The sequence below is a fragment of the Coloeus monedula genome, assembly GCF_965178545.1.
Source record: "Coloeus monedula genome assembly, chromosome: 6".
Taxonomy (NCBI): Eukaryota; Metazoa; Chordata; class Aves; order Passeriformes; family Corvidae; genus Coloeus; species Coloeus monedula.
In genome coordinates, this window is record NC_138786.1 from 9,293,705 (window position 1) to 9,306,225 (window position 12,521).

Below are 12,521 nucleotides of genomic sequence, written 5' to 3' on the forward strand. Positions count from 1 at the left end.
ATTCCAAAGCTTGCCAATAACCAAATGTTCCCCTATTACAAATTCTTTGCTACATCTGCATGAACTCACTGAGAAAGTATTGGCTGTGGACACTGGAAAGAGTTCCAAGCTAAGAATGTTGGGGTATTTTTTTTAAATCGACATCATAATAAACTCATCCATCCTCAAGCCCTTTTTCAGGACTATGACACCTTTACACTGCGAAGATCAAGGTATTTTGTCAGTCAAGGGGGTGGCTGCAGTAAACACAAGACTTTTGTACTTCTAGCTTTCATAATCCTAGTATGGCACACTATTTTTTTCATTATCTTTACGGGTGGTTTTTAATGTAATGAATTCATTTGGACAAATTTGTACAAAGCTATCAAGTTATATTAAAGTACAACTGGATTGTATTTTTTACAGTAATCAGAGAATCCAACTGAATTTTTCTTTCATTGTGTACAGTGGGGAGTAGTTCTGCTTAGACAATCTATGTGAAGACAATGCATCAGGAATGAACAAATTATTAATAAACCAATAGTTAATTCACTTTTGTTATGTAGTAGTGAACTTGTGAATGAAACTGTCTAGACAACATACAGACAAATGATGAAGACTAAAAGACACCAAATTTTATTTCAACTTTGCTATTGTGTAAAGGGATGTAAACCCTGAAAAACGGAGCGTTCCTGGAGCCTTGTGTGAACTTTGGCAACACACAAGAGCCACACAGAGGCAGCTACAGTAAACTGCCCATTCTCCAGTGACATAAAAACAGTTTAAGCCTGATAAGAGAATGGTCACAACATTGAAAAGACTAACTGTGAAGGTAATTTTTTCATTTGCATGGTTTAGTGCATCTAACATTTATGTTCATTAGCTAACCGTGGGCTCTTTCAATGTACTGCTCCTGCCTAGGGAGAATACCAAACCCTGACCGTGATTAAGTATGGATGTCCACTTGCTCAGCTAAGAGTTGTGAGGGAATGCATTAACTTTGAGCCAAGAACTTGCACTGTGCAGTTGTTCAAGCATGACAGAAAGACTGGATTCTTCTCTAGGAGCATGGTCTGTCTATTAAGCATGATTTCTGAGCATGTCATCCATGCAGGAAATCGCAATGCCCTAGAACTGGTAACATTTCTATGTAAAAAGCGGTAGGACTGTATCAAGGACTTCTTGCCTGTGAAAGAAGCCTACCGGAACTATAAATAGTGTCAGACCAGTTGGAAAATATTACTTTGTATTGACAATATCAGTTAAGCTCTTTCTTTTTGCTTGTGAATTAGAGGCCAAGTTTCATGGAATCAATCTTTCTTAATCAGGGTCCACTCTTCCTACTGTTAAATGCATTTTCACATACCTTGTAGCACAGAGGCATTTTTGTTAAGGAGCTTTTAAACTTACCCCAACTTCATTTGTCCAGGCACAGATTCCTCCCAAAGCTGCATGTAAAGTGAATAAAATTGCACATACTGTCTGATTTGAACTAGTTCCTGACTGCTTTTACAGATGGAACACTCAGAAGGCACAGTAATGCAAATAGGGGCTCTTTCCCAAGGCATAACCCACCTTACGGTACGTACTCATTCCTCTCTTGGTTTAAAGCCACAAATATGTTCTGCTAGAACTCACTGAAAGCTGGTCATTGCTGGTGGTAGTTAAGAGTGAGTGGGTCACTGTTCTAGAACCTGGTGGGATATTCAGTACAAAAAACTCTGCTTTTAAATTGCTCCAGAAATTAAGCTTCATTTAGGCCTCTTTAAGTTTTCATGAACTCTGCTGTCTCTTTGACCCAATGACAGATATTCATCCCCTTAAATGAAAACAATTCTTCAAAGATTTTGCAGGTAACCACCACCTCAGTCACAGCAAAGGCCAGGAATGAGGTACAGACTTTTGAAAATTTACATGGGCTAAAACTCTGTGGAAAACAAAACAAAACACCTCACTTCTGCTTTTTCATTCCATAGAAGCTAGTTTATTAAAAAATAAAAATAAGTGACTGAAAGACATAATGAAGAGTTGTGTGATACAGTTGAGTTGCATGCCACACACAAAATCTCTTAAGAATTTCCTCAAGCAAAGTTTATTTAAAGCTATATTGAAGAAATTCCCTTTGATTGTGTGTGGCTCTCACCCCCTCTGTTGTGAGCCTGATCTCACTGCAGCTGTGTCTCTGGGAGCACAGGCCTCTCGCCAAACACCCTCACTCCTCCCCATCTTGTTCTTTCAGACCCTCCTAAGCCAGGATGAAATGCTGAATGACAGCAGGTTTTTAACACCGACCTTTGAAGACTGGAGATGATGCTTCAGCATGACCAAGAACATGACTCATACCTCATGCCTGTCGGGAGTGGCCAGGAGCAGCTGGATGCTGTGGAGCAGGAAAGCTTTCCCTCTTTGCTGCCACCTCCCACCTCCCACGTAGCATTTCCTGTTGTCAGTGTAGCCACACATTACAGGTAACTCTCCTCTGTGCTGTTTTTCCACATAATGTAATAGGAAACAGGTGGTGGGAGAGGAGTGGACTCATATCCAGAGTCTGGAAAGCCAAGACCGGCAGTGTTTTACCCTTTTATTCAGTTGTCTTTTACATGGTACGTTGATGTATTGTTATCTGAGAGACCTTTTGTAATTTTTTATTTTTATAATTAACTTGTAGTGCAGGAATCATTAATACATTATTGTACCATGTGGGCTCATCAGAGCTACCTGGAAATTCAGAGGGATGCTGGTGAGACCAGCAGTAATGGCTCACTCCCTGCTCCTGGGGTCTTGCCAGACTGGTCCCCAGAAAGGATTTCAATCTCTCCTCCCTTTCACTAGCACATGTCCTGCCCTCTTTTTACTTAAGTCAGGGCACTGTGGGATGGGAAGAATGGAATATAGGACTGTCCATCAAGCCCTTGCTTTTATTAGGATGACAAGCTGCCATGTTCACAAATCTTTACCTAAGGCAAAAACAACTGCAGCAGGAAATTGTAACTCTGAGACTACCAGGAAAGTACCAGAATAAAACAATGATTTATTTCTTTAAAACACCTGACAAAATAAATCTGCTGCTGTTGTACTGGGCTAGACAGGACTGCATCAGAGGGAAATATGGCCTCTTACTCCTTGGGGGGCTGAGGGTGAAGCTGGCACCTTTACAGCAGCAGTTACTTGTGGCATCTGTTTACATGTCTGTCTCATGTATTAATGAGCTATTAACAAGCTCTCTTAGTAAAGAGACAAATGCCAGAAAAACAGTCTCCTTAATTATAGGGAAAAGGACTTTGTACAGGGCTGGTTTGCATTACTCTCCTTGCTGGCTATGGGTGTTGCTTTAGGTTCTAACGTAGCCTGAGGGCAGGCCACTGCTAGCCACAACCCTCCCAAATAAAGAGGGAACCTCCAGGGCTGTCCAGAGGATGCAGCAAGGGCTTTTTGAAAGCCACATGTGGCATTTTTTACAGGTGATCTATCCCAGTCCTCACTTCATGAATCTCTCATAACAGACCCTGCCTGCACTGTATGGTCAGGTATAAGAACCTAAACACATGATTTTATTGTCCAAAATGGTACAATCAAGGCAAATTCTTTCCAGTCACTGAAAACTGAAATAAAAAAAAGGAGAATCCAGAAGAATGAGAAATAAGTCTACACATCAGCAAACTATAAATGTTTAATGTTTAATAAAAGGTATTAAACATACCAGTCTGGCAATGCAGGCAGTGCTAGTGAGCAGCTCAGGTGCCATGGGCATGTGAAATACTTTGTTAGGTTAATTAGCCAACTGACTTGTTACAGCACTGCAAATGGGATTGGCTGCTCCAGCAGCCCTGGGATATTCCAAACACAGTATTTCCTATTTCTTTTAGTGCTGTATTTAAAACTCAGTGTGTTGTTGTGCTAACTTGGCTGTGAATAGTCAATCTACAAAACGATTCTTTTTTTAAATATATGTAGTAAGAAACCCTAATTAGCATAACATTGGTAGAAATGCTTATTTTTTTGACTGTTATGAATAAATTCTGGATGTTCCCCTCTCTCTTGCTGACTGTGGAATGATTTAACACAAATACAGCTGGATGTCCTCTGATCTTAATGTTCTTTTCTTCAGAATTAATGTTTTATACTAACTTCAGAGGTCAGACTAAGTAACTTCCATACAACTCAAGATGAATTCTCAGCTTCTTAGTACTAAAATACACAAGGTAATTCTGAAGTTACAAACCCCAGAAATTACATCAAGGGGTTAAAAAAAGACACACACACAAAAATGCTGCACAGCTACACATCAACTGTTCCTGTAGAAAAATATGCAGTACTTACAAAAAAGGTATCAGGTGACATCAATGTTAATAAGCAAATGTACTGCTCTTGGGATAGCCAAGTTTGTCCAGATTAGGCTGACAGGCAAACTGAATCATTGGTGGTGGCCCACACATGAGAATGAGGGTCTCACTGCCAGGGGGAGGCAGATGGGCTTTCATCATGTCTGCAGTGACAAAGCCAGAGCTGTACTTCCACTCTGGAACAAAGAAATTAATTCAATTAGTTTGAACCTCTGTACAGGCTGAAATCTCTTTAAACTTCACCAAGTAGCTGAAGAATCAAGTTATTGCACCATCACTGCAAGCCAGGAGAGGGTTAAATTTCTCACTCAGCTCAAACCTAGTGATCCCCTTCCATAGGGACAATAAGCCTATAGATAACAAGGATCTGGTTGATGAGACATGGAAGTCTTAAAATAATAAATTATAAAATATAAAAGAAATGAGCAGGTAGGAATAAAAAGGAAGAGTGAATCAGCTTTTCCAGTGAGGGGAGGTCACCCAGTGGCAAGGAGAGGTACTGAGACTTGTACCACATTTTTCCACTGATTCTGGTTTGGGTTTTTTTTGAGATAGAGTGGTGAAGTGACAAAGTTCAGTGATAACAAAAGTTCTGCCATGTAGCTTAGTGATAAGAGAAAACAAATTAAAAGAAGAAATTCATTCTAAACTATTTCAAGCAGTAGTAGTATTGAATGCATCAGCCATTTGAAGTGAGCCAGGTAGGAAAATGATGCCTTTATCTAAACACATGGCAGCTCTGTTTCACCAGAATCTAATCTGGAGCTGCTGCAAAACAAAAGATATGTACATGATATTTACAGGTATTAAACAATTTAATGCCAACAAAATGCTAACACAACCTGATTTGGAAGATAACCCAAAACAGAGCTGAACTTTTGATGATAATTCCCAAAAACTGAAATACATGAAAAGATGCACTGAGTCACATGCCTGACCCAACTGAGGTTAATTGTGAGTTCACACTTTGTAATGCCCACCTGGTTTAGATCACTTTTTAAAACAGGGTGAAGGGTAAGGTTTGTTTCTGAGGAGTCTCAAAGTGTAAGACAAGAACACTTGATACCACTCTGCTGTCCCCTTGAGCAAGAGTGAACCTCTGTTGCACAGGGATGAGCCAAGGCATTTCCATGTGTCCCTACCTTTTGGAGGTCTGTCCAGTGTGTACCACAGCACAAACTGCTCAGGATGCCTCTTGGCAATGTCTTCTAGCTCAGCTCTCAGCAATATATCATTTTCTGTCTGCAAAATGAGTCTGTTTAGCTCCAAACCATCCCAGGAGCCCTCTGATGGGAACTCATCTACCATTCACAACAAATGCAGTGATAAAAATTAATGCAAACCAAGAAAGTAATTTGGTTTTTCCCCCTTCCATGATAGCTTTTATCTTTACAGGCTTCTGTAAATTGAGATTAAGAACAAACTGTGAGGCTTCATAGCAGCCACCTAAGCACAGTCCTAAAGATGGCAATTAGAACGACTTTTTAATCCAGGCTAAAATCACAATGAGCTGGATTTGTCCCTGACCCTGGCAAATTTATCCCTGGGCCTGGAAAATATGACCCTGGACCAGTATGGTGAAGGTTAACTGTACAAACAGATTAGTGGAAACAAATCCTGTTTCCTTGAAACCAGTGAAGGAGTAAGATAAGCAGAGGGATCAGGATCTGATCACAGCATTTATTCCCAAATACAGGAATTCAGTGAAACTATGAGGAGACACCTAAGTGTGAAAGAGTATGAAATATGTGCCATCAGTTTAAAAAGCTCAGAGGCCAGCAAAAAACAAGTGGGCCATTAAAGAAGAACAAACAGATGTGTCAGAATACTCACCTGGTTAGCAAAAAGGAGGTAACATTTTGTGGAGTCCTTAGGATCGTTTGTGATCTGACGGATCAGCTGCAACATAGGAGTTATTCCTGTTAAAAACCAAAATTGTTAAAAAATGGGTATTTCTTTCTATGGCTACAGTTTTAATATTAATGCTGCCTTCCTTCAGTCTTCAGTGGGAAGCCTGGTTTGCACAGGGCTACACATCTCTGGATTTCTAATCCACACCAAATGCAGAGGTTGGGGGTTTCTATTATAATAAATGGTTTCAAAACAAACCCACAATTCTTGTATCCAGGGCTTTTCTCTTCAGCATTCTCTATCACATCATTTTACCCTCAAGACATTGTCCTAAAATATTTTTTGTCACTGATGAAGTGAGTTCTCTGAGGTCACAAGGTAAATCAATATTCAAACCCTCAGGTTGCTATTCCCCAGGACTAAACTCAAGCCGTGGAATGCCTCAGTACTGCCACCACAAAAAGAAATTAATGAAAAGAGATGCAGGTGCAAGTGCTCTGCTACTAAGGTAGTGATAGTCCTCACATATATCCATAAAGACATTTTCAGTGTCTAAACACTCCATATGATGGGATTAGTTTTACCTGTTCCTCCAGCTATCATCCCAAGGTGCTTTGCAAACTTTTTCTCTGCTTCCGACTTCTTACTAGGCTTGATAAGAAAGGTACCTAGAAGAAATATTCAAAACCTTTAGGTACATTAGTTTCCAAACAAACATGGGTACAAATTCCATGGGAATAAATTACTAGAGCTGACCAATTAACTAAGGTAAATCATTTGGAAATCCCTCACTTCCTCTGAGATATAACAGATTCATCAGGAGATTGCTGATCACAGGAGGTCAGGATGCAAAGAAGTGCTGAGCACTCGGCCCTCTGGGGTGAGACTTAAGTGCACAGCTCCTCTCAGCTGAGATCAGTGCAAAATCTTTTACCTGTATCCTACAAGAGGATTACTTCTCTGAGCTTATTTCCCCACAGTCAACTCAGACCTGGTTTAATTATGAAATGGAGCTGGCTCTCAGTCAGCAGGTTATTCAGTAACAGCACTGAGATTCTCAGTGGGTATTTTAGGCCACAACCTTAAAAAACATCTAGAGCACCTCCCTCCATATGTATAGCTGAGGTATTATTTCCAGTGCAGACTTCGCAGTCATTTAATGCAATAGCAATTTTTTCAGACTTACAGTCCCAGGAGTGAGACAAGTATTAGTTATTCCATACACAAAGTAAGTACAAAGTACTCTTTCCTATCATGTCAACTCTGACAGGCTCATGGTCATGTCTAGAAAAGGTGTTTTTTCTCTTTTCCACTTTAAAAAAAAAAAGATTCTCTACAGTTGTCAAGTTTTATAAAACACCACTGAAAATAACCAATAACTCCCTTCTTCTCTCCCACCTTTGTGTCACAGTACCTGTCCCCTTGTAGACAAGGAGTCCATTTGGCCCTCTGAAATCAATGGTATCTCCAATCTTCATGTTATCTAGATACTGGGACATCTTCCCACCTTCTGGAAACTTGGGGTTCACATTTTTGTGGTAGACCTGTAAAAACAAATTACTTGCACGTTATCAACCACTAACTTTCCTGCAGACAGTATTACAAACTGTAGAACACAATACTGCAGGCCTGAAATTCAGCACCTGAGAAAGAAATCGAGGCAATTCTTAGCTCTCAGTTGTCTCTTGAGCCTTGCAACAGGAAGCAGCCAAAATAACTAAAAGGTGCTGTTGGGCACATCCCTCTGCTCCCTACAAACAGCCAGGATAACAGGAATGGGTGGCAGGCAGATTATGTGCTGGTGCCCTCATTTCACTATTGCCTTATGTCTCACCCCTTTTTTGTAGCTGCTCCGTCTGAAAACAGCATTGCTGCATCTTTTCCTTCTTAAGACCTTGCCAGACACTCAGCCACACAACAGCTTTCTCAGCTTGCAAGGCACATAAGAAGCATTAAGCAGTTCATAACAATTCACCACACTTACAACATGAAGAACAGAGCATGCACAAAAAAAACCTGGATTTTTGCCTAAAGACAAACTCTATCATAGAAAGGATTAGGAAATCCAGAAGTCCTGGGATCAGATAATCCTGCATCCCCTAGCTTAAAGGATTTTACTTGTTTTCTGCTTAGAGCTGTTAGCAGTAAGCATTAGCAGCAGCACAGGCATCTTGAGGGAGAGAGATCAGTATTCATGCGCTGCCTAATAAAAGATATTAGGGAAGTTCCTAAAGTATTGCCAGGGAAGTGATTCTCTTCTCCATCTACTCTACGTCTGCCATCCCTCAGTGCCACACAGCAGATACACATGGTGACGAAAATGAAATTTAATGAAATTTCAGTGAAAGAAGATGAAATTTGATGACTAAATCAAAACAAACCATTTCACTAAAATGAAGTACTTGCCCTCCTTCCAGTTAGCAACTTATCTGTATTAAAGGAAAACAAAATTTACCTTTATAATTAAATCAACATAACCTTTTGTCTCATCACTGGAAACTGGGGTATAGGCTCGAATCACCAGATTACCATCAATTTTTGCAGAAAGGTAAACATGTTGGCCTGGGGAGAAAGAATTGCAATCTGATTATGTTTGTGATCCCTGGAGGACAAGAGAGAAAGGCAGGTATTGTAACCTGCCACGCATGCAATGACAGAGAAAATCTCTGCCATGTAAATGCTGTACAAAATGTGCAGTTTCTTCTCTTTTTTCAGCACAGAGCAGGGATCTCACAGGAAGTAATATGGTCATACAGTTTCAGGATCTTATTCCTAAGAATGAATCTGGATAAACACAAGCACTAGAGGGTACATCTCAGTTAGTTTATCATTTCTCTAGTTAATTCAGACAGTTCCATTACTCTTTCCCATACAAGCCAGAAGAGAATTTGGAGAAAGACAGCCACCATGCAAGGACACACAGCATGGAATGGGGTGACCCCAACACTTGTCATACAGCACAGGGAACTGCCAAACAGGGCAGAACAAACAGAGCCACATCTGCAGATCAGGGAGAGAGACGTCCCCCTGCAGACATTATCACTGATTCAAGGTCCAAGGTTCAGTGCTATCAGTGTGCCAGGGTTCAGGAAAGAAGGCCAATCCTAGACTGAAATTCATGCCACAGAACTCCAGATGCATGGAAGTGTGTGTGAAGGTAAGTGCATGCACAGAAAAGGCTCTAAATATTTCAACATCTTCCCAGGCAGCAGTTTCTCATTGACAAGCATGACTGTATTTGCCAAAACCATGAGGGCAATTGCCAACAGACTGAGGGGACCAGGTGGAAGCAAGTAAGAAATATGAAAAAGCTTTGACAGATACCACTCTTGCTTATATCCTGACTGGTGATGGATTCCATCAGGCTCAGTTCAGTTTCACTGCTCCATTTCTAATCTACACCACACACCTGGACAAAGCACACACAAAAGATCAGAAATACAACCCCCTCTGGGAAACCTGACATTTCTGAGACAGCAGCATTCAGATGCAACTTTCAGCTCCTTGCTTTGCTGGGCCTTAAATTCCCTAACAGTCAGAAGTCCAAGAACTATGAGAAACCAGAAATACAAATAATTGCTTCCAATACTTACCTACAGGTAATCCTAATATATGATTTGTTGAAGGTAGCCCAAATCTGAATTTCTTAGTATCGTGACTGATTTCCTAAAAAACCAAAGTTAGAATGAGGTCAGCATCACCACTACTTTGAATTTCAAACTCTACTCAACACAATATGCTTTAGTAAGCCTGCTCTTTGTTAGCATGCAAGGCAAATGCTGGGAAAGGGCACAGAAACGGCTGTGAAAAATAAAGTTTAAATAAACCAAGAGTTGTAGAAGCAGCTTTCTCCTCTTCACTTCCACAAGGAGCGACTGTTGCTTGCCTGCACAATCCCTACAGCGCCTTCACATAGACAAAACCAGGGAACCCTGTGCCCAAGGCCAGTGAGCACATTCCATGCCTGTGGCCAAAGATCAGGCAAGACAGGGCGTGCAGAAGCGCAGGCTGCCGGGCCTGCTTCATGGTGCACCCAGACTGGAATCGAGGGAAAAACACAGCCACGACTTGAACATGCAAAGCACCGGGAAACAACAGTCCGCAGCGTGGCATAAACGCTTTTACGCATCCTGCCCTACCCTGGGAGCATCACAGGGTGGCTGCAGGGGCCACAGCCATCCTTGGGGGGCTCTGCGCCCTGCTCTGGGGATTCGATGCCTGGGGCAACCCTTGGCCAAGAGCCCCTCAGGCCAGTGGACCTACTGCGCTCAGAGCCGCGATGCCCCACAGCCCTCAGAGCCGCGGTCACCTCCTTGTGCAGCAGCCGGAGCGGGTACTTGGCGAGCGGGTCCTGCAGGGTGACGGGGCCGCTCGGCCTCCGCGCCGTCCCTCGGAGCAGCAGCAGCAGCAGGGCGGACGCCGCTACCACGGCCACGGCGATGGCCACAGGCGCTCCCTGTGAGGAGGAGAAGGGCAGGCGGTGAGGGCACGGCGGCGGTGAGGGCACAGCCCACCCCAGCCCCAGCGCAGCCCGGCCCCTCACCGCAAGTACCTCCATGGCGGCCCCCTCGCCCGCGGCTCCCGCCGCTCCAGCCGCGCTCATGCCCGGCCACGCAGGGCCCGCTTCGGGTCCCGCCTCCCGGCTCCTCCTCCCGGCTCCTCCTCCCGGCTCCTCCTCCCGGCTCCTCCTCCCGGCTCCTCCTCCCGGCTCCTCCTCCCGGCTCCTCCTCCCGGCTCCTCCTCCCGGCTCCTCCTCCCGGCTCCTCCTCCCGGCTCCTCCTCCCGGCTCCTCCTCCCGGCTCCTCCTCCCGGTCCAGCCTGGGGCAGGACGGGGGCTGGAGCCGGGCTCTTGCTGAGGGCTCCGGTCCGCCCTTAGCCCGGGCGGGTCAGGCTGCCCCGGGAGCCGAATTCTTGATTTCACAGAATCGATTAGCTTGGAAAGGACCTCTGAGATCACCGAGTCCAACCTGTGACCGGACACCACCGTGTCAACCACACCATGGCACTGAGTGCCACATCCAGTCTTTCCTGAAACACCACCTCCCTGGGCGGTCCATTCCGATGCTTAACAATCCTTTCTGTGAGGAAAAGGAAGGGAGGGCGCCAAAGCCGAACTAGTCACTTCAGATGAAGAAATAGCGGTATTTCTGTGCACCCCATGCATGGCAATAAATGGATTCCTAATTGAGAAATAAACCTGCCCTCGTGCCACTTCTCGAAAAGTGCAAGGGAAACAAAGCTGGGCGAAAAGAAAACCGGGAAGATCCAGTGAGAATGGGGTTGTTATGTCCTTTTGAGCAGACCCACAGTGGGAGGAGAGTCAGGAAAAGCATGGCCTGTGTTACCTGCACAGGCAGAGGCATACAGAGAGAGCAGGACACCATCAGCACACCATTCCAGAGGCAAACAGGACAACCTACAGTCACAATGCCTAACCTAAAAATCTAAAATAGAGTCCCATTGCATGAGCCCCGTTGAACATAATTTTCTTTTTTTTTTTTTACTTTTTTTTTTTAATCAGATTTCATTTGCATCAGGAAACAGTTCGCACTCTTGCTAAAAGGTACCAGCACCTCACAAGAGACTAAAAAGATGTAACAAACAAAAGCAAAACTTGGCTCCTTGTAAAATCATACTAGGAGAAACACAAAAGGTCAACATCAAGCAGCCAAGCAAAAAGTTAGTACCCTAACAATCAAATCAAAACCAGACATTTTAAGACAGAATTCAAGACAGGAATTTTCATAAGAAATACCAATTTATCAGCATATAACCACTGCTGATAAATATCAATATCAGCACAGCTGATACCACTTGTACTTCTCCCCACACATTTTTTGCTTTTCTGAACACATCCACTTGAAATCCTTGTCTTAAATTAATAAACAGATAAAAGTCACCTTGTTCCTGTTAAGCAAAACAGAATAGCAGCCAAGAGATAACACACATTTGCTCCCAGCATAAACTGATACAAACAGCTAACGGCAACTTCCACCACAACTAAACATTAACAGGCTTCTATTATAAAAATTTACAAAGGATATATTCCCACCATTGGTGTCCTAAGATCTCTTCAGAGTGTTTATCAAAGCTAGAACAAGCATACTCCATCAATAATGTAACACACCTGTTAATCTGAATCACTGAATCGGAATTTTCCCATAGCCCTTCCACTATTAAGTACTTTCAAATCTTCACAAGAAACTCATGCTCAATATTTTGTGGGCTTTTGCCTCAAACATTACAGCAAAGAGAAGAAAGTGGTGAAAAATGTTTACCTTATTCATTTGAGAATAAAGGCAGTGAAATTATTGTTTCCGTAGCTACAGAATAAAATTAAAGGTTTGA

The 12,521-nt window shown here is 42.9% G+C and overlaps 2 protein-coding genes across 9 annotated transcripts in view; one reads left to right on the plus strand and one right to left on the minus strand.

Annotated features, from left to right (window-relative positions):
- The window catches only part of PPFIBP2 (PPFIA binding protein 2), a 94,525-nt gene extending 90,322 nt beyond the window's left edge, over positions 1-4,203 (plus strand). For 6 of the 8 annotated variants that reach the window (XM_082284000.1, XM_082283996.1, XM_082283995.1 and 3 more), the window contains 2 exons: positions 1,495-1,560; positions 2,219-4,203. In XM_082284000.1, the coding sequence (XP_082140126.1) occupies positions 1,495-1,560; positions 2,219-2,290 (138 nt within the window). In that variant the 3' untranslated portion in view covers positions 2,291-4,203. Of the gene's footprint in view, positions 1-1,408; positions 1,634-2,218 lie in introns of those variants that run through there. The other 2 variants (XR_014226522.1, XM_082283997.1) reach the window with 2 other exon arrangements.
- CYB5R2 (cytochrome b5 reductase 2) lies at positions 3,632-10,822 on the minus strand. Its single transcript, XM_082284002.1, has 9 exons — positions 10,726-10,822; positions 10,483-10,629; positions 9,767-9,839; positions 8,629-8,735; positions 7,588-7,717; positions 6,758-6,841; positions 6,156-6,241; positions 5,465-5,564; positions 3,632-4,498 (listed from the first exon to the last, which is right to left on the minus strand). The coding sequence occupies exons 1-9, from the start codon at positions 10,774-10,776 to the stop codon at positions 4,326-4,328; spliced, it is 951 nt and encodes a 316-aa protein (XP_082140128.1). The 5' UTR covers positions 10,777-10,822; the 3' UTR covers positions 3,632-4,325.
- Between the last annotated feature and the right edge of the window lie 1,699 nt (positions 10,823-12,521).

Bases quoted from the DNA above. Each gene is read 5' to 3' on its own strand.
- CYB5R2 (XM_082284002.1), bottom strand. From the start codon at position 10,776: ATGAGCGCGGCTGGAGCGGCGGGAGCCGCGGGCGAGGGGGCCGCCATG. The intron at 5,565-6,155 runs GTGAGTATTCTG...CTCATTTTGCAG, and splicing joins ACCTCCTTTTTGCTAACCAG to ACAGAAAATGATATATTGCT. The intron at 4,499-5,464 runs GTAGGGACACAT...TCTTTGTTCCAG, and splicing joins ACTGGACAGACCTCCAAAAG to AGTGGAAGTACAGCTCTGGC.